At 31.8% G+C, this 21289-nt stretch overlaps 2 protein-coding genes across 4 annotated transcripts in view; both read right to left on the reverse strand.

The window, feature by feature from the left end:
• Positions 1 to 11850, reverse strand: part of LOC111308979 (sodium/proton antiporter 1) — a 46213-nt gene extending 34363 nt beyond the window's left edge. The window contains exons 1-10 of one of the 3 annotated variants that reach the window (XM_089746968.1): positions 11611 to 11850; positions 6097 to 6273; positions 5836 to 5964; positions 4973 to 5149; positions 4353 to 4459; positions 3889 to 4009; positions 3527 to 3588; positions 3126 to 3428; positions 2557 to 2851; positions 2128 to 2477 (exon numbers count right to left, since the gene is read on the reverse strand). In XM_089746968.1, the coding sequence (XP_089603094.1) occupies positions 2400 to 2477; positions 2557 to 2851; positions 3126 to 3428; positions 3527 to 3588; positions 3889 to 4009; positions 4353 to 4459; positions 4973 to 5149; positions 5836 to 5964; positions 6097 to 6273; positions 11611 to 11697 (1536 nt within the window). In that variant the 5' untranslated portion in view covers positions 11698 to 11850 and the 3' untranslated portion in view covers positions 2128 to 2399. Of the gene's footprint in view, positions 1 to 2127; positions 2478 to 2556; positions 2852 to 3125; positions 3429 to 3526; positions 3589 to 3888; positions 4010 to 4352; positions 4460 to 4972; positions 5150 to 5835; positions 5965 to 6096; positions 6277 to 11610 lie in introns of those variants that run through there. The other 2 variants (XM_022907704.2, XM_089746952.1) reach the window with 2 other exon arrangements.
• Positions 11851 to 16145: 4295 nt separating this feature from the next.
• On the reverse strand, positions 16146 to 20466 carry LOC111308980 (receptor protein kinase-like protein At4g34220). The gene is made up of 2 exons (XM_022907706.2): positions 18174 to 20466; positions 16146 to 17037 (listed from the first exon to the last, which is right to left on the reverse strand). The coding sequence occupies exons 1-2, from the start codon at positions 19807 to 19809 to the stop codon at positions 16346 to 16348; spliced, it is 2328 nt and encodes a 775-aa protein (XP_022763441.2). The 5' UTR covers positions 19810 to 20466; the 3' UTR covers positions 16146 to 16345.
• Positions 20467 to 21289: the final 823 nt, after the last annotated feature.

Genomic DNA, 21289 nt, shown 5'->3' on the forward strand with positions numbered 1-21289 from the left:
AACTTCTTGTCTTAATGCTTCTACCTTTTCAACCATCTCTATGCCTTTTTTATTGCTTTACAAACTTGACTGGTTACATGCTCTATATACTGTTGCCTCTCTAAACTTTATGCTTTCCATATCATGTGAGCATCTCTTTTTGAATCACATGTGAAGCTCTAGTCTTTTTCCCTTCTCTGTCACTCATCTCTTATTACTGAAATATGGTTCTTGTGGTCTTGCAGTTGTAGCTCCAACCTTTGAATTATCCGGTGAAGTGATTCTTTCTCATTCAGTACTTCAAAGTGCTTTTTTCTCTCTTTTGTGAGCATAGCTTTTAACCTTTCCTTTTTTTATTGGCATTCCACCAATCTTGCTAAGGTTGTATTATGTAACCCTTTCCAATTTTGACATTTTTGAAAAATTATGGTGGCATCTTCTTGCTTTTCTTGAGCTTTGCCTTTTCATTGGTTCATTTCTTTTCGGAGCTCATCCACTTTGCGTTGCCTACTAAGGTAAGACTTAATAACCTTTTTAGTCTTGAATTGACCTCGTACCCTTTTATTTTCCTGGTGAAGATCTTTCAAATTATTATTGGCTACATCTCATTCTTTTATGGCTTTTTCCAATCTACTGCCTTGTATCTCTACTTCATATTTTAATTATCCCACCTTCTCGTGAAGTCTCAAATTTTCTCTTCTTATTTCTTCTTTTTCAACTTCTAATTCTTTCTTGATAAGCTCGACTTCTGATAATTGCACTTCTATCGAAAGATTAACCGATTGGTGTAAGCTATCATCAGGAGAGAGTACTATGTCTCTAGGCTGCCTTGAGTTTCAAATCTGGTAATCAGAAGTGACTTTATCCATGATAGGCCATAATCTCATTCTTCGTGTTTTCTTCCATGCTTAAATCAACTACTTTGAGGTTCTTGGTGGATTCGATTCCCCATAAATGAATTCTATTTGGGCCAAGCAATGAGTGGCAGGAACAAATTGCTTTGCACCAAATTGCCTAAGCACCATCAATGGAGCGTAACTTACAATACCTTATAATCCTAACAACGGTATCCACGGCTTATTTCCTTCACGATACAACAAAGGCACTCGAGGCATCCAAGATGCCATCCATTCAATTTCATCACCGGTAAACTTTCGCAAGAAAAAGACCCACTCTTCCTTAGTCTTCAATGTTGACCATTGACGTTTGCAGAACTCTTCAATTGGTGCTTTATTTAGTAGATACGGCTTTGAAAATGCACTTTTCCCACATTTGAAATGACTTCTAACCCACACATATAATAGCAGTGAACATCCTATGAACCGTCCCTTTTCATTTTGTCGACAGAAATTTAATGACCTGTTGGTTTCAACTAAGACTGCTGGAGCGGGATTAATTGCTTAGGTTTCAATTTGCTTAAAAAAGTCTACCACAGTTATCTCAACGTAACCCAAAATCTTCGAAAAGATTAAACTATATTCACCACACCTATTTACGACTACTAAAATAGTCGTTAAGCAACTTACCAGAATGGGATGGCAACCTTGAACTGAACTAAGGAAGAAATTGCAAGGAATCATAGAGTCACCAGCAGCATATGACAAGAAAGACAAATTTAGCTTAGGGTATAAGCCAACAAGAGGGGACAGAATGAGAATGGTGAATGAAATATAAAATGGTATTTACAATAATGGAAACACTTCACTTTATCTCTGGACTTGGATCTATATTTAGACTTAGTACCATATCTTTTTCTTCTTGGGTTGGATTGGACATTTTTACTACATTGTAGTGCTCAATTTTGAAAATTTTTATTGAGTGTGCTTTGTCGTTGGTTGACGACAAGGATGGAAGAACGCATAATTGAGCGTTGCAGCAAGAAGACCACTTATTATTGAGTTAAATTTTGTCTGATTCAGATTTGTATCTGGTTTCATGGACGCAGATGTGCTTTGCGTGCTAATTGTTTCCTTATTCATATTACACCTCCTTTCAATTTGTTTTCCCTTTGCAACAGGTTAAGTTGGTTGATCAATTATGTTTTTGTGCATGCTATTAGAAAATTCTTAGATTTGTAATTTGAAAAAAGAAAACTCTTTGATGCAGATATGGGGTTATTGCTTTCGTGACATTTTCCAGTGAATTCAATTTCATGGCAAACCATCATTTTTGACATATTATGCTTAATTCATGGTTCTTTACATATCTGACAAGAATGACCATAATGTTTGCAGACATGAGATCAAGAACTATATCAACCTTTTCCTCCTAAATTTCTTCTATTCTAAAGACTAAATACGTTATACATATTATGGGAGATCTCCTCTTCCACTAGATTTAAAAATAAAAATGGCCAAGTCTAAGTTCAAGCTGTAGCATTATGAACCAGAAAGGAAGGGAACCTCAGTTAAGGTTGAGGGTTAGGAGATGTGAAGCTTCTTAACTGCTAAATAGGCTGCAAAACCAGCAGCATAACCTGCAAAAGCAAAACCGCTTACCTGCACCAAAATAAATATTTTACTCAATAAAATTGGTTTTCTTGTCCTAAAAAGATATGCAACTAAGAGCACGAATTACCTTTCGCAAGTACCAAAAGAAGTCAACTTCTTCCATTCCCATGTATGCAACTCCCGCGGCAGACCCAATAACTAGCATGGATCCACCAGTACCAGCACAATATGCTACAAGTTGCCAAAACTCAGAATCCTGGGGAAAAGTGGTGAGATCATACATTCCCATTGTTGCTGCAACCAGTGGAACATTGTCAATAATTGCTGACACAACTCCTATTGCACTTGTAATCAGTTCAACATTAGGTATATGAGCATCCAGGCAATTTGCCAACTTCCGAAGAAGACCTGCTGCTTCTAGGCTAGGGAAGTACAACTCAAATATATCAATATAGAAAGCTAAAATATACAACTTAATTATATAAATAAAGTAATGATAAATATAAGAAATGCTTTTTATATTTATGAAAAATGCAAAAAATAATGGAGTCAAAAGCACTCATCACCAAGTAGCATAGTCTCAAGCAATGCTTTTTTATAGAAACCTCATAATGAAACCTAAACTATGGTTAAAAAAATTAATCGAGGCAACTAACTGGAACAAATTACACATGCGTACTTTCCTATTGTATTTACCTGCTCACAGACAAAAGAATCCCAAGGAAGAAAAGAGCTCCTTCAGTATCAATCGTTGATAAAGCTTGTGGAACTTTAAATTTCTGCCTTTCCCGTTCACCATAATGAATGGCATCAGTCAGTATCCAAAGAACTCCAAGTCCAAATAAAATGGCCATAAAAGGAGGCAAACCAGTTAAGGCCTTGAACACTGGAACAAAAATCAAAGCACCAATACCCACAGAGAAAACAAGTTTCCCTCCAGGAGCCATTTGGTCAGATGCGCAAACATTGGGAGAATCTTGTCCCTTCCCCCTAACTTCACTGAATGAGAAAAGAGAACTCATTTTATTCATGAAGTTGAATGTAAGCTTTTCAAACAGAACTTTCCCAACTTGTGTTTGTTCATGCAAGAAACATACCTAGTCAAAGACATTAGAGCCAGTGGGACCGCTAGAGAAACAATTGAAGGTAGGAACAAACTCTGTTAGCAATGAAATCAAACATAATTAACTCCACTTAAAGTCAGTAAAAAGAAAAAATTCTTCTAGGGTGCATCCATTTAAATAGAGTATGTGACTTGACATTGCTATTGCTTCCAATAGTTCAATGTTTCATTCAAATTTGACAGAATTATTACCTTTGTCTACTAATCTAAGTCTAAATCAGGAAACATATCAACATGGACACTTAAATCCATAATGAATAGATATTAGGATAAATTTAAAAGCATAAATGAAAGTAAATTTAATTTAAATGTGCTTTGTGAGAATCGTGAAAGCACCTTCATAGTCTGCAATGTGGATATTTGACCATGAATCCATAGCATGGTAGTGGTAACATCACCAATAGGAGTCCAAGCACCACCAGCATTTGCTGCTATTACAATAGCAGCTCCTAGAAGCCTATTGCAATTCATATTCATATGAACAGTTTTAAGAAATTTGAATAAACATGACACTAGTCATTCTCAAAAAAACAGGTATGGTATGTTTAACTCAAAATAATATGAAAGTCATGTGATCTATTGGTAGAGTACTGGACTCTTAGTTCCGGTGACCAGGATCACACCTTGGCAGCCTCAAATACCAAAAAAAATATGATAACCACCTATGCAGTGACAGATAAAAACACAATTGCAATATGGTAATATACCATGTGAACCCAGGAACATTAACGAAAATAAGATATTAATTCATGCAATGCTCAGAACCCAAACAGAAGAGTAGACTCTATGCCATAACATACTTGCGGTATTCTGATGGAGGTACTAGTCTCGTCAACAAAGAAACCATGACTATTGTACATGTCAAATTGTCAAGGATGGAACTAAGGAAAAAGGTCACGAAGCCAACCTGCATTTTCAAATTACAAGTGAAACACCATTATTTGATTAAACCTAACATCAAGAATACACAACCGATAAAGATATCACAAACTTAGACAAGAAATAGAAATAAAGTTGATCTATTCGTTCAAAACAAAAAAAAAAACGCTAGAAAGAGAGACAGCTAACACAAAGTTTCATCTAAGATTATACACTTTCAGTTTTTCTTCATTAGGCTCATTCTAGGTAAAAGACTAAATATGATAGGATCATATGCAAATAAATTGTACTTTGGCATGATGATAACTTCAGCCATGACACATAAGTAAGCACATTTAAGATTCTTCTGAATCTATCTCATCAGTTGGAATCATCTACATCATTGGTTTGTACCTACCAGACAAATTTTGACAGACCGTGGGTAAATATTGGGCCACAAGGTGTGCTTCACTGTGCAATTGAACGATCAACAAGATTCATATATGAAAACTATGAATGATAGGATTGTCAATATGACTATAGCCAGCAGAAATTAACTCACCACCCAAAGCAGAATCCATCGCTTTCGAGTGGTTATATAGTCAGTAACCAGCTTAAATCCTTGATGGGCATCAACTATCTTTACGATGGTCATTGCACCAAGCAAGAAAAACACGATTTCAGAGACTTCTGCAGATGCATGTTTCAGCTCTGAAACAGCTATATCAGTTGAAGGAGCCTACAAATGAAATTCAAATGTATTATTACACAAGTAATGACAGACAAAGGTGGAAATAAGTAAGAAAATGATAAAAAAAAGTTTTCCATACAGATGTCAGATGCATCAGCATAGGTTGACTATCACAGAATTACATAAATAAAGGGAGATAGTCATGGTCACCATTTGCAGAATTCCTAGTGATGGTAACAAGACAGACAAACAGAAACTTTGGCTCTCCCAATTGACCATGGGGGTTGATAATTAGTTTTGTGATCTTAATTCATTGCTAGGTTAGTCCCTTGGAATTGGTTTAAATTGGAGATGCTCCTTCCTTCAATGGGAAGTGGGCTCCAACATAAATAAAAAAAATAAAGGATATTAGACTGCAATGATCACTTCATAAAAGACAAGCCATCATTCACCAAAAACAAACACCACTAAACTAGTAGATCAGGAAATAAGTATGGAGCCCAAGCATCCTGTATTTCATTAACTCTTGAACAAATACAGGGACATGAGGCAACCACCAAAGAACATAAGAGAAACAGGTTGAAACCTGACATAATACTGAATGAAGTATCCAATACACGAGAATTTTGTGTTTTCATCCTAATTTATGATAATGCTAGCAATGATGCAAACTACAAGAAGAGGGACAGCAGGAAAACACAGTCCAATAGTAGACAACTGAGAATCATTCTTACCCCAATGGTTCTTACTACCCATAAACTCACAGCCATCAACAATCCTACTCCACTTTTACTGAATGCTAGAAACTGTTCAAAGATGATGCCCAAATATCCTACTGCAAAAAGCAATGCCATAGCAATATCCTGCATTATGAAATTAGATAGAATTAAGAAAGGTTTCTGTGCATGATACAATACTATGCAAAACATTGGTCAAAGATGAGAAAACGATTAAAACCTACAAAGAAAGGATTGCACAAGAAATTAAAGATAAACCTGGTTGTGGGTAACCCATGATAGGCTAATAGCCAAAGTCCCCGTTAAAGCTGCTGTGAAAACCGCAATAGTTCTCAACAAATCAGTCTTTGGCTGGCAAGTAACTTCGGAACCTGGCGAGCTAGTTTCATCAACCGAATTTGAAGGATCACCAGGTCCAGATGTTGACGTCACCTCCTGCTGATATGCAAAGGTTATTTCAATATGTGGCAGCACCCACAAAAAGAAGAAGGAACAGACACTGATGTTTTCTATGATGACTGGTTTTCTTAGCAATTTGGAGGATGCTTTCTAAACTGCTTTTTGAGTAATCTCCCCTCATAAAGAGGGTCATTACCCAGCCTCATTCCCGCCAATGGAGGATGAGAGTCCAACAATAGTCATTTGAAAAATGTTCCTAGCTTTTAGGATTTAGCATTTTTAAACAACGAGGCTACTTGAACTTAATTGTTTGAGCTGGTCAGCCAAAATTACTTTTAGAGAATATGAAATTATGAAATTTCAAATTCCTCGTAATAATTTATTTAGATTGATGCGAAATGATTTTATAAGAGTAGCAAAACTTAACGCTTGTACTATGTAAATGGTTTTGTCCACCTATTTAGCATAAAAAAAAGTAATATATAAAATGTTAAGTAATAAAATTTAAAAAATTCATTTAAATCTATATTTTAATTTTTTTTTTTTCATTCTATATAAGAAAAGAGACATTTTTATTCTTTAAATTATAATGAATAAGAAATAAAATATGTTTATTTATTTGAAGTAAATGATAAAACTAGACATATTAAAAGTGAATAATAAAATTAAATGTGTTAATTTTTATATTATTCTTTCATATATTATATCTATCTTTAAGAATTTTATAAATAAAATTTTATTAAATTAATATATATGTTTCTATATTTAAAATTAATTTATCTAAATAATGTTTCCATTGTATTTGTTAAGAATCATATAATTAATTTTAATTAAGAAGAATTATTTTTATGTCAAAAATTTTTTTTGTATATAAAAAATATATATCTTGATTTTATTTGTAATTTTTTTTATCAATTTATATTTAAGTAAAAAAAATTTAAATTAATTTAAAATATTTACCCCCCACTAACCATGACTCTTGGATCTGATGCTAAAAGTAGCTATCTTGTTTTATTAACTTCAAAATAAAAAAAATACTAACAAAAAAAAAAAAACCTTTTCTTCTTGTTGTTGTTTTAATCTTTAAACAAATACATCATGCATATATGAAAATTCAATAAATTGTGGGTAATTATCCAATCAAAACCTTTAGAAAAAGATATAGGAACTTTATAGTTTAACTTTATTATCATATTAAATATAACAATTTTCATTGGTAAATTTTTTTGATGTTTTTGACTTATCTAACTATTATCACCTCGTAGAAATTTAGCAAAGATTTTTGAAAAGAAACTTAAAATTCTAGTGTTAATGGTAAAATCATGTAAATTAGGAAACACAAAAAGAAAGGAATTATTAGAATGTCTAGGACATGATACGTGTTCAACTTTCATGTCTCAAATATGTCTTGTCCTCTTCCAACTGCCAGTTTGTCTCGAAAGATTAGATTAAATTAGAGGCGGTCTGTTGCCACTCCATCCCCTTAATACGATCAAAACTCTACAAATATGGCCTTAGCTCAAGTCTCTGCTTCCCTTTCTCTTTCTCTTCCTCTTTCAATTCACGGTAGTCTCTCAATCTTATCTCTTGATATTGCTTATTAAGTCTTTATTAACAATTTTCACAACTCCAAATTGTGTTGCAAATTCCTGTCCTATCAGTTCATCAAGAACCCATAAAATTTCTCGTTTACCGGCTTCGATTATATCACGAAGCGGCTCCACTTTTGCCACTGGTTCCCCTCTCTGTAAGCAATTTTTATTTTATTTTTATAATTTATGATCAATATCTGGTTTTTCTCTGATATAGGTTTTTCTTTTGTTTCCATGATAAATGTTAAAGTTAAAGGGAAAACCAAAATCTTGGTTTTTTTTTTTTTTATGCAAATAATAGGTAATCTTTGAATTTGTTTGAAATAATTATTCATCGTAAAAGATATTTTTTAATTATGGCAGTCGATTGTGTTTAGTCATTCTATTATCTCATTTTTAAATATTAATATTGATTATTTTTTATTGAGTATCTTACCAATGTATAATCTCACCGATACTATTATATTAGTATTCAAATTTTATCACTACAAAAACTAGTTTCACTACTAATGTTATTTCAATTTAATTGAAACCAATTTTATCTTTCATCTAAATGATTCTTAAGGGAAATGGTTAGGCGTTACTAAAACTATTTAAAGATCGGATTATTTAAGTAAATTCGAAGGCCCACCTAATTTTTTAAAAAATTTGGACAAAAAATTAAATCCGTTGAATAGAATTGGTCACAACCTTTAAATTTGTTTAAATTTTAGGTCAACCTTTGAATTAAAAATTTAAAATTCAAACCTAGACTGAATTCACATATATATAATTTATATATATATAAATTATATATAAATTAATTCACATATATATAAAAATTAAAAATTAAAAAAATATATTTTATTAATCTTAATTTTTATTTTTATATATATGTGAATTAAATATAATCTCATTAAACTTAATTTAATTATTTTTTAATTTTTTATTATATAAATTAAGTTTAATAAGTGACATGAAATTTATTTTTTTAATTTGGGTAAAACTTAAAAAAATTTTGAAACTCAAAATTTTAGACCAAATCAAATCTAAACAAAAAAACATATAAGTTATTAATACTAAATATGAGCTCAATGACAAACTTAATTTTATAAATACATCTATAAGTATAATATAAAAATAACTTTTCAATTTTTATTGTTTAAAATATTGTTTGGCTACCAATTTCATGCCATTTGTCACATTTTAATTTGGTATACAGATTAAGATTAAAAGCATAGTTTTTTTATGCTTTTTGATATTTTAAAGATTTAAAAAAAAAAACATAAAATCTAATGGCTCGTGGCAAGTAGGTGTAGACACTCATTTGTGTCCGAACTAAATTGTTATTTTATTATTATTATTATTATTATTATTTTAGTTATTTTATTTTCTTCTTTCATTTACATTTTGACAAGGAAATTGGGGCTAATAAAAAGGAAAGAGAATCAAATTTGCATACAATCGAATCAAAAGGATTTCAATTCAGAATCGAATCAAATTATACAAATTTGTGAAATTTAGGCCTAAATTGAGTGTAAAATCACAAAAGAAAGGGTGGAGTTTTTCTTAAGGAAACCTATTTGGGTTTGAAGTTTTTTGGATTAAGGGTTTCTGGCGATTAAGAGTAGTTTAAATCTTTGGGTATTAGGTTTGAAGTTCTTGGATTAAGGTTTCTGGCAATTTAGAATAGTTTGAATTTTTTAGTTTTAAGTTCAAAGTTCTAGGTTTAGGTTTGAATTTATAAGTTTGGAGTTGAATTTCTAAGAAAACTAGAAAAATCTAGGTTTTAGGGTTTGAAGGTTTGAATTTTTCAGTTAAATTTTTTGGTGGAGCTTGAATTTTTAGGTCAAATTTCGACAATATTTTCTAAAAATTGATGGGTTACCCAATTTTTGACAATTGAATCTAAGTTGTTTTTAGAGAAAAGCTAGAACAAAAATTAGGTAGAAAGAGAAAAGGTTAAGGTAGTCTAAGAAGAAACCAAGTTTTTATTCTTTTATAATGCCCCAATATAGTGTCATTTCGTGTAACCCAAGATCCATGTAAACTTGTTTAGGATCCGAGAGTTGTCTGGAGCAACCCAACCCAATCGTAAGTTTTCTTTTTTTTTTTTTTGTTTTTATTTTCACAATTCTTAAATTTTTTAGGCTTTTTCTATTCTATTTTTATTTATTTATTTTTAATATCATTATTATTTTATTAATTTTAAATTAAGCAATTTATTATTCTTTAAAGACCTTTGTAAACTTTCTTTTATTATTATTTTATTTTATTTTTGAACAAGAACAAAAATAAACTTTTTTTTTTAAATGAATTCATGAATCCTACCAAACTGTTAGAGAATTTTTCATAAATTTAAATTTCTATAAATTCAATCAAACTATTGGAGAATTTTATAAATCAGGTAATCAATAAAATATTTCGTATTTTTCCTACCAAACTATTGAAGAATTGCATTTTAAATTAAATCTTGCCAAACTATTAGGAGATTTAATGAACCTTCTCAAAAATAAAATTTTATAAATATCTTACAATAAAATCTTATCAAATTATTGAGAGATTTGCATCAAAATAAATCCTACTAAACTATTGGAGGACTTTATTAATTATTTTCTTAGATAAAATATATTAATAAGATCGACAACGAACACTAATCTCCATAAATACTATTAAGATAAGAGAATTATTTTAAATTGTTATCAAACTATTAAAGTAATTTTAAGATTAATTTTTAATATTAAATGATTTGGTAAATTTATTAGAATGTTTTAAGCTTTGGATAATTTGAAATCAAATTGATACCATTATTTAGATGGACATTGTAAATGTGCTATAATATTTTTCACACGTAACCATACTTTTAAATCTAAAATCTAATTTCATGAAACAAAATCTATTATTTAAAGATATCAAAGTCAATCTTGAGATTTTTTTTTAAATGGAACAGATTTTATAGAATAACCAATCACATTTAAACAAAAAAAATAGTAACGACTTCTTTAATCTATATCTAATGATAAATTTATAAATTTATATATGATGATAGTAGGATATAATAATTAATAGACGTAAAAAAAACCAAGGGAATACAAACAAAATTTTCACAAGCAAAAACTCTTTGCCCATCGTAACTTGAAATTTTTACACCACCACACCATTCTTCATAACCCTTTACATGAAAATAATAATAATAATAATAATAATTTAAAATTTTCAATAATTAGAATTGGATTATTTTAGTAACATTTCTTTTTCAAAATTTCTCTTAAGATAAAAACTGATTTAATGAGTCAAAATATGGGGAGAATATTTTGAAAATAATATATGCATATATATATATATATATATATTTCTAGTTTGAGAATTAAATTCAAGTAATTATTAAAAATTCAAAATAAATGAAAATCACATGAAAATCACATGTGTAATGTATTAATCATATTTAAGTCAAATTTTTATTTTATATTAAAATATTAGGATTTTAAATAAATAAAAATTATAAAATATTTTACTAATTAATTATTAGTTTATGTGAGAACGTGTGAATTTAAATTTTTATATAAAAAACATATATACTTATTATTAAGTTACAATTTTAAATAATTTATATTTCATCAAAAATTAAAAAAAAAAAAGTGACTTGAACGGAGTAGAAAATTTTTCTAGTGAGATCCTAAATTTAATAATCCTTATTATAGTAGTAGTAGTAGTAGCATACTTCAACTAGTATTATTTGTGCAAGAATACGTCTATGTAAGGAATTTATAACATTACTATCTTAGAGAAGTAGACGTAAAACCTGAGTATCTGGAAGCGGACGCAAGCCAGGGTCCTCACGCTCTTCATGACTGAACATCTCCACATCTCCCTCATCTCCGTGGTTCATGGAATTCGGATTTTTTTTTTCTTTTAAACATAAGAAAACTTTGGTTTGGTTGCGATTTGAAGGAAAAAAGTGTTGTAATGGGGAGTTTGCGGTTTGCGTAACTTCAAGGCAGACAAGAGTTTGGATTCCATTTTAGTTTGGATTCCATTGCAACTGGTGGATGTAATTAAACTCATTTTATTGAATTTAAAAAAGAAAAAAAATGATAAAGTAAAGGTTAAGTGATCTTAGACCAATTAAACCTAAATTTTTTTTGTTCTGTCCAAATGTTAAACTAATAAGGTGTTCAGGAATAAGTATAAGAATAAATTTAGGAAGATTATATAGTATCCTTTTTATCATTTATTACATATATATAAACTATTTTATATGTGTATATTTTTAGTGTTAAATTTAGGATTAATAACTTTATTAGTTTACATATAATAATAATAATAATAATAATAATAATAATATATTATTCTAAAATTTTTCAATAATTGGAATTCAATTTTTTAGTGACATTTCTTTTTCAAAATTTCTCGTAAGGTAAAAAATGATTTTATGAGTCAAAATATAGGGAGAATATTCTAAAAATAATATATGCATATATGTTTTCCTAGCTTGAGAATTAAATTCAAGTAATTATTGAAAAAATCAAAATAAATGAAAATCGCATATGTAATTTATTAATCATATTTAAGTCATATTTTTATCTTATATTAAAATATTATGATTTTAAATAATTAAAATTATAAAATATTTTACTAATTAATTATTATTTTACTTGAGAATGTGAGAATTTTAAATTTTAAATAAAAAACATATATATTTATTATTAAGTTAATATTTTAAATAATTTATATTTCATCAAAAATAAAAAAATTTTGTGACTCGACCATAGCAAAATAATTTCTAGTGAGATCTTAAATTTAATAATTTTTATTATAATATCCTTTGTCTCTTGATTTTATGGCCAAAAAATGTTAAATTGAGACATTAAGATCTTAGTTTCTAATATTTTTTTCATTTCACCTCCTATTCTAAAAGAAAATTAAAACATTAAGATCTCGACTTCGAACCTTTTTTCCTCTCATCTCCTATATTATAAAAAGAATATATTTGTTGTACTAGTAATAGTAATAATTCATACTTTAACTAGTATTATTTTATCTTCAAATCTTTAATTTAATGATTAAAGACGTTTGAAAAAATACTAAAAGTTTAGTTTTGAATTAAATTTTTTATTTATTTTTTTACTTATACTAAGACTTTGCTTATATAACAAAAAAATAAAAAAAAATTAATATTATTTGTGTGCAAGAATACTTCAATGTAAGGAATTTAGAACATTATTATCTTAGAGAAGTAGACGAATAATTATATAATGATAATAATGTAATAGTAGTAGTAAAAGTAGTAGTTAGCAGTAGTAAGTAGCAGTAGCAGCACCAGCCGCAATAGCAGTAACAGCGATAGTAGCAGTAGCAGCAGTAGTAACAGAAATAGTAGCCATAGCAGCAGTGGCAGTAGCAACATTAATAGCATAGTAGTAATAGTAGCAAGCCAAGATCCTCACATATTTCATGGCTCAACCTCAAGTACTGGAGAGCTGTTTGCGTAACGTCAACGAAGCCTCTGGGAACTGGGAAGCATTTCATCCGTTTCTTTTTTTTTTTCTTTTTCATATTCAAAGACATTATTTCTTTTTGCGTAAAATTGTGAGACCGTGTAGATTTTTTTTAAATGACCCAAAGAATTAAAATTCTTTTCTAACGCACCGGAAAAAGTGTGTCAATTACATAAACATATAATATCAATTTAGCTGTTGAATGTTAAATACAAAATGTCATAAATAAATGTGCTTATATTATAAAAAGAAAATTTGATTTATTTATCGTTAATAAAATTTTTAAATTTTATACGTGTGATTAATAAACTAATACATGTTTTTTAAGATATATTAAAAATTTTAAAATATGTTTTAATTTTATTTCTCAAAATAAAAAATAAAATTAAAAATAAAAAGTTAAATATATAATTTCAAATAAATCCAAAATGACAAAGAGAATCTCCGTCAGTCGAGTTGGTTCCATAGTGGATCCCACATTAGGCAATAGCGAACAACAAAAGCCCTTTCCAGTCAACATTCCATGAGACACGTGGAAGAATCTTTGCCTTCACTGGTCCTCATCAAAATTGCATCAGCTACGAAGCCTCCTCCACTCCGGAGTGGACTTTTGGACCCCACCAATTTCTTTTTTGACTTTTAAATATGGTAGACAAAAAATTTTTTCTACAATTAATTTTATTATTATACAATTATTGCAAAATATTAAATATTTTTCATTTTTAAATTTATTATTTTGGATTTTGTTTATAAAAATTTAGTTAAAAAAGTTGAGAAAAGTAAAATAAGGATCATTATTAGGACCTACAACAGGATATTTGACGGGGACTTTCTTTCTTTCTTTCCGTTTTGCCTCTGCAATGAATAGAACACGCTTTGTTTTTTCTAATTGTTTTCTTTAATGGTATTCATATCAAATGCTTGCAATCTCACAAAGCAGAATAACACAAGCAAATATCATCACACACAAAAAAAAAAAAAGAGTTTGTGAATCATAAGATTATAAATAAATTAAATATGAATGAATAAATATATATTTATTTATTTATTTTTAAATATGATTGTATTTGATTTATATTCGTTAAGAATTTATTTTATTCGTTTATATTTATTATTTTAAATAATAAATTATTCATGTTTGATTCATATTCGTTTAATTAAATTAAACGAATTTATTCATAAATATTAAACGAATATATTTATGAACATATATAAATGAATAATTTATAAATAATAAATAAATTATAACTAAATAAATTTAAATAAATAAACTTTAAACGAATATAAACGAACTCAAATAAATATAAATGAATCTTAAAATAAAATTAAAATAAAGAATAAAAATATAATTTTATTAATAAATAATAAATAAATAAATTTTAAATTAATCATAAATAAATTTATTCATAAATTTTAATAAATAAATATTTATATTTAATTTATTTAATAAATAAATAATATTTAAAATTATTTATTAAATTTAATAAATAAACATGAATGAATAAAAATCGAATACATTTACTATTGATTTCTCGAAAATTCTGTTTGTTTATATCTAACTAATCATTACTGTCTCGTTCCTCGTCCGTCCCATGAAACTCATTAATGCTATGCTGCTTTTACCTATTTGAAGCCAAGAATTCTTTCTGACAGACTAGGAGAAGAATCAGAGGAAAAGTCATTCAAAATACATATCGTCCCACCATTTCTTGCCGCTTTAGTCCTAATATCCTCAATCATCCTATGCACCATGCTCATGTTTGGACGATCTTTTGGCAATGTAGCCACAAAAAGCAATGCCACTTGCATTAGACCCACCAACTCCTCATCCCCTAACATCTCCAAAATCAAACAACTCCCACGCTCCCAGGCCCACTCTTCTTTTCCCACGCTTTGATACCCATTTCACCAAACTTTTCCCACTTTCTCCGCTCACCATTTTCCCTGTCAATACCAATTTGTAGACAACAATTAACATCTGTCCCCTCGTAAAATGTGCTGGAGAGTTTTCTGCTCGCGTAACTTCAAAGAAGTTTCTAAGTGGGGCCTGTCTGGGAAGCTTTTCACCCTTTTCTTTTTTTTTTTTAATTTAAGTTTCAATGAAATGTCCCGGAGTTTGGGCCTTTTAGAATTGTGGGTTTGGGATGGTTCAGACTTCAGAGTCCAAATCAATCCATTTTAACAATGATGTTTTTGGGCATTCCAGATTGTGGCCCCAATCACGTAAACTGATAACAATAGTAGACATAGCCATACAGGGAGAGAGTTTTCTGAAAAATAAAACGAAAATGATTATTTATTCTTTTAATAAAATCCAAGAAAAAAAATATTATTATCTTTTATTAATTTAAGATGTCATTTGGTTGATTCCACATGCTGCTGGTTTTGGATTCTATCAAATATGAGGATAACCAGTGTAAGGCTTGTGAATGTTAATTAATTTCAAATTAAGTTCCGTCTCCTTAACACCTCTCAATTCTAATACTAACACTAGGCTGAAAGCTTTATCTATTTTCAATTTTGTGAATGATAAAAATCCATAACCATATTTTGTAAGGGTTTTGCTAATTCAATCAAATCTCCAGATGGTTTGAATTATTATGTTGGCAAAATAGCGTTTTAATTAACATAATAATAATAATCAAACCTAAGGTAAAAAAATTTCAGTTTTGATCAGTATCAAAGTTTCTACCAGATTTTTATGTTTCTTGTTGGAATGTGTAGTCCACATCAAGCAAGGTTTTCAATGATTAGTCTTCACTCTTCAACTGCCATTGAAAAATCATGAGAAAACCAACCAATCCTTCTTGAATGATCCACCAAAACAAAACAAAACCCATTTAAAATCTGACTATAAAATTAATAAAGCATCTTATATATCAGGTGACGCTTTTTCTCGCGTAGGCTATCAACAATATTCTATCCGGCTCGTAATTATGCAAAGCATTCAAGTCAACAAAGGATTTGACAAAAAGGCAAAAGAAAATTACTTTAGAGCTCGCTGGAGCACTTTTTGTAGGACCCAAATGCATCATTTCATTAACATGAAGAGGAGGAAGAAGAAGCAGCTTCAGGGATTTTTTCTAGGATTTGAACTGCTTCTTTCATGGACGGTCTCTTTTGTGGCACAAATGCTGCACAACTAAACCCTAATCTAAAACACGCCAGCATGGCTTCTTCCCTGCCTTCCACGTCACTCCTTATCGCCACATCAGCCAAGCGGACAGCCCGGATCTTTTCTTCCCCGATTGAACCGGCTGGCATCTCCAACTGTCCCAATTCCCTGGTTGAGAACACTCTCCCACTGAGAAGTTCAAGCAAAATTACGCCAAATGAGTAGACATCCCATTTCGGGTTTGGTTTGAGGTTCTTTAATGACTCTGGTGCTTGATATATTCCTGTGGAATAGCTGGCAGTGGCAGGCACATGGGGGCTTGGACTGGTTCGGGGGTAGGATGGGCCATCACGAGAAGCTGTGGACCGTTGGCTGCTTATAAACCTGGCTGATGAATTGTTTGCTTTGTAGCTGGCGTTGCCTGAGAGAAGGCGGTCTAGTCCCAGGTCACTAATTAAGGGCTCCATATTGGAGTTTAAAAGAATGTTGCTTGGTTTGATGTTGCCATGAACTTGTTTCTTTTCATGAATGTAGGCCAGTCCCAAAGCCACTCCTCTTGCTATTTTAAGACGGGCTTCAAAAGGTAAATGGCAAGGTGATGATGAGCCTGATCTTCCTGTTTTCATAAAACAAAATAAGGCCAATATTTGTAAGTGACAAAACAAAACTCATCCATGCAACTACAAATGTATTCTAGCTAGTGAAGGGGGTGTGGGTCGTAGCACCCTTTGATTGTTTCCCTAATTGTCTCTTCTTTTTGCGTTCAAAACTTCATATGCAAGTAATTGATTATAAGTTCCAACTACATATTTTCACGGTTAAAATTCAGTGTTTAAAAGTTTAAATAGGATACTTTAAAAAGCCCAAGAATCAACGTCCTACTTGGAATGCAAGCCCTGAAAAGACGCACAGGAAATAGCAGTGCTACTGAAGCTCTCAAATGTTACCAGGAAAAAAAATAATGAACCGAAAGTTAGTGTCATCATTACGTAGAGGGGAGAAGCCAAGTCTATCCTTTTGGAATTCGGATGAAAACTCGAGCATCGGGTCGATTCGATGTGGGGGGCAAAGTCTGTTCTAAGTTTTGTTTTCTTCTCAAAAAATCCCGAAAAGGAATCAATTTCTTAAACTAGAAACCAATTGACAAGTTATCCAAATGGGAAAAAAAAGAAGACACAGAACAAATCGTTCAAGTTTCAAGCAAACTTAAACCACACCAAAGCAATATCAGACAAACCCCACGTTGGAAATGTCTTCAAATCTCTAAGATGTGTGGAGTTAAAATAACAGTTGAGTCAGTCCATTTTCGCAAAGCCATCTGTTTTTCTAAAGAAAGCGACAAATGCATTTGGAGTATTAGGCGTTTTCTTCTTAACTACTATTACTTATTATTATCAAAGATTTTGTCACCATTATTTACGGGCTACCATCCAATTCATAGCCATAAACTTCTAAAACTCATCAACGGTACTGGCAATGAGACATCTTATACTTTATTATTGCGGGTCCTATGCCGTTAGATAAACCGTATATATGCCCCAGAATCGAAATCTAGCGGCTTATATTGCAAGGCCTATTTTAGCAAAAAGTATATAAACGTGCCTATCATGCGCGTGAACATATGCTTAGAAAGATGAACACGTAATGTACTAACATGCACCAGTAATGCAGCGCATTTTAGTGAGCAGAAATGGGTTCCTGCTAGTGTGCACATGATCGGAACAGAGAGAGAGTGAGACAGCTGGAACTTACTGTAAGTACTTGAGCAAGCGAGGCTGCCATTGGAGACGTAGTCATAGATAACAAGCTTCTCATCATCTCCCCAGTAAAACCCAAGAATTTTAACCAAATTTGGGTGCCTTAACTTGGCTATAATCCTAACTTGGCTTTCAAAATCCTTTAACCTCTCCACCGAACTCTCTCCAATCCTTCTGACTGCAAATGCAGTCCCATTCTCTAGCACAGCCTTGTAAACAATGCTTGATCCACTCGTCCCCAAAATATAAGCTGATGCCTTGAGCAAAGTCTCTAACTCCAGCTCAGTTTCCCCATCCACTGTCACGAGCTTGCCTCCTTTCTGGTATGCCTCAGTTGGGTTCAAATTTATGACTCGGTTTTTCTCTTCCTGGTCACTATCAGAACTGGTAGTGGTAGTATCCGATGTCTCTATGAGTTTTAACTTTATGCATGAACATGATGATGGCATTATTGTTCCTGATTCCACTTGCTCTTTTGAGACCGGTACGTCAGGTTTTTTCTCGAGGTTGCTTGTTGAGGTGCTTTGGTTGAGATCTTTTCGCTTCTTGAGTTGGTAGACGTAAAGAATGATCATGCCAAGAATGGATATACCAGCTAAGTCTGCTACTGCTATTGCTGCTATTGTGCCTGGCTTTAGACTGCCTCGTGCTTGGTTTTGAATGGTATTTGGTTCTCCAGGGGTTGAGTCTATTGACTGTGGTATCACTGCAATTGCTGGTGATATGGATTGGGAAACATTTGGTGGAGTTGAAAGTGTTGAAGGAATTGAACAAAGGCTTTTCAATGGTTTCCCACATAGATCAATATTACCTGAAAAGGACTCTGTTTTCTGATTAAGCAAAGATAGAGACTCTGGAATCGCCCCAGTTAAATTATTGAATGAGAGATCAATGGTGGCGTTATGAGGAAGTTGCTTTGCAAACTCTGGTGCTATTGACCCTGAAATCTTGTTGTAAGACAAGTTCAAATAATGCAAATTACCACCACCAAAATCTAAAGGGAGAGACCCGTTAAGCAGATTCGAGGACAGATCCAGTACCTCAACTGAATTGAAACCACTAGGTACATTTCCTGAGAAATAGTTACTCCTTAAAGAGACAACAGTTAAGTTTTGCAAAGCTGTCAAATTTTCAGGTACTGTCCCAGCCAAGGCATTATTAGAGAGATTCAGGAGCTGAAGACTAGTCATTCCACCAATGGACTCAGGCAACTGACCAGAGATGACATTTCCGGACAAAGAGAATACCTGAAGCTCAGTTGAGTTAAAAATAGAGCTTGGCAAAGTTCCATTAAAAAGGTTGTCTGAGAGATCCAAGTGGCGAAGGTGCTGAATGTGGCCAAGGTCTTCTGAAATTGAACCAAGAAGACGGCTGTTTGGGAGGACCAAGCTGGTGACCCTGAACGTGTCTGGTGTTCCTGGAATGCCAATATCAGCGCAAGTCACTCCATTCCATGCACATGGCGTCTCATCATCGTAGTTCCAGCTTTGCAAGACTGATAATGGGTCACTGAGGATGGAATATTTGAAGGAAAGCAAAAGGACCCCGTCAGTGTTGAGAGCTAGTGAAGGAACTTGAAAAACAAGCAGAAGAAAGGTGAAGAAGTGGAAAACGCTCCTGTTGAAACCCATGGATTCTTGCTCCTGAGCTGATTTCGCATCTCAGGCTACGTATTCATATTAAGTCAGGGGAGCAGGAGAGAAGGTCACCAACTGCAGTTATACTTTTTTTGTTGACCAAATCTACGTTGAGGAGTTAGAATCAAAAGTGGAGCTGTTAAAAAAGATAAGAAATGGGTAGAAAGCAGAAGTATGCCACTGATTTAATGAAAGGAACCCAACAAACAGCAGAGTTGATAATAATTGGCACTAAATTGAAGAAAAAGTTGGTTTTTAATGCAGAGAGTAAAGCAGCGAAAACAAGGAGTCTGTTCTTACTAGAAGTGGAGTTGATATAATGATGAGTTCATAAATGGGACTTGGCTTATCATGGTATAAGATAATAAAAGTGGCAGACGTTGTACTACCTCAACTTTAAGTAAACTGGTTTTTGCCTCGTATAATTACGGTTAGACAAGACGGACAGCGAGGAATCTCCTATCTGGAACTACAAGACAGCCCAGTGAGTTTGAGGTCCATCGGGTTGCGGAGTTTAAGTTGAACACCTAGCTTAGGATGCTCCCTAGAATACACTGCTTCAACAGTTCCAAAAAGTAAAAAGAACATAGACGGGTAAGGCTAACTGGCTAAGGAGCCTAGGGATATGAATAGGTAAAATTATTGGGACTAAAGTGCAAAAAGAGGAAAAAGGGGGAAAGGGAAAGATCAAATTTCGATAGTCACTTGTCTCCACATGATGAAAGTCGTAATCAGTAAAAAAAGGACTAAACGACATCTGTCACGGGCGATTCTTGGCATTGAATCAAGAAAAGTAGATCAAATCAAATAGGTATCATATCAGGCCTGCTGTCATGAACAATTCTAATAGCAATGGTCTACTTTCAAAGTTTCAATCATTCTACAACTAAGAAATTTGTAACATCCTCAGCCAATCTACTCATTCTCTACCATCATCTTCCTTTCATAATGGTTGCAACTAATCTTACTATATTATAAAGAACAATAAACCTCATTAAAAAAGTGGGTTATGAGCTGCATAATTAAAAGTGGTATGACTACTAATCTGGTGGGTCATAGTATTAATATTTACGAAAAAAACAAGGTATAAGAAATGCATCAATTTCGAATCTCTATATACTTTTGATCACAGTCACGAGCTGTTGTTTGCATTTTGCTTGTTAGTTAAGTAATCAACTTTCTGTTTGTTCTCCATTATGTTGAATTGGGAGGAGAGATAGATAGTGTAAAAGCATATTTATAGGTATTTTCTCCCAATTTTTTGTAAAACTTACCGGTTTCCTACCTAGGACATGTTATTTAGTTAGAAATTAGAATGCGATACCTTCCTCAGAACAATCTGATTAGTCATGAGAAGTGCATGTGTTATGAGCTAGAATCTCACCAAATCCGTGATAATCAATCAGTTGCAGATGCATGCAAGGCAATTTTCAATTTCATCACCATTTATGCCCTTGGTCCCCAACAATTGTAG

Source organism: Durio zibethinus, chromosome 2 (genome assembly GCF_047325235.1).
Source record: "Durio zibethinus cultivar Kanyao isolate XHJ-2024 chromosome 2, ASM4732523v1, whole genome shotgun sequence".
Classification (NCBI taxonomy): Eukaryota; Viridiplantae; Streptophyta; class Magnoliopsida; order Malvales; family Malvaceae; genus Durio; species Durio zibethinus.

Coding starts and splice junctions, on each gene's coding strand:
- LOC111308980 (XM_022907706.2), bottom strand. CDS start 19,809: ATGGGTTTCAACAGGAGCGTTTTCCACTTCTTCACCTTTCTTCTGCTT. Junction 17,038..18,173: donor CGCTTGCTCAAGTACTTACA/GTAAGTTCCAGC, acceptor TTATGAAAACAG/GAAGATCAGGCTCATCATCA.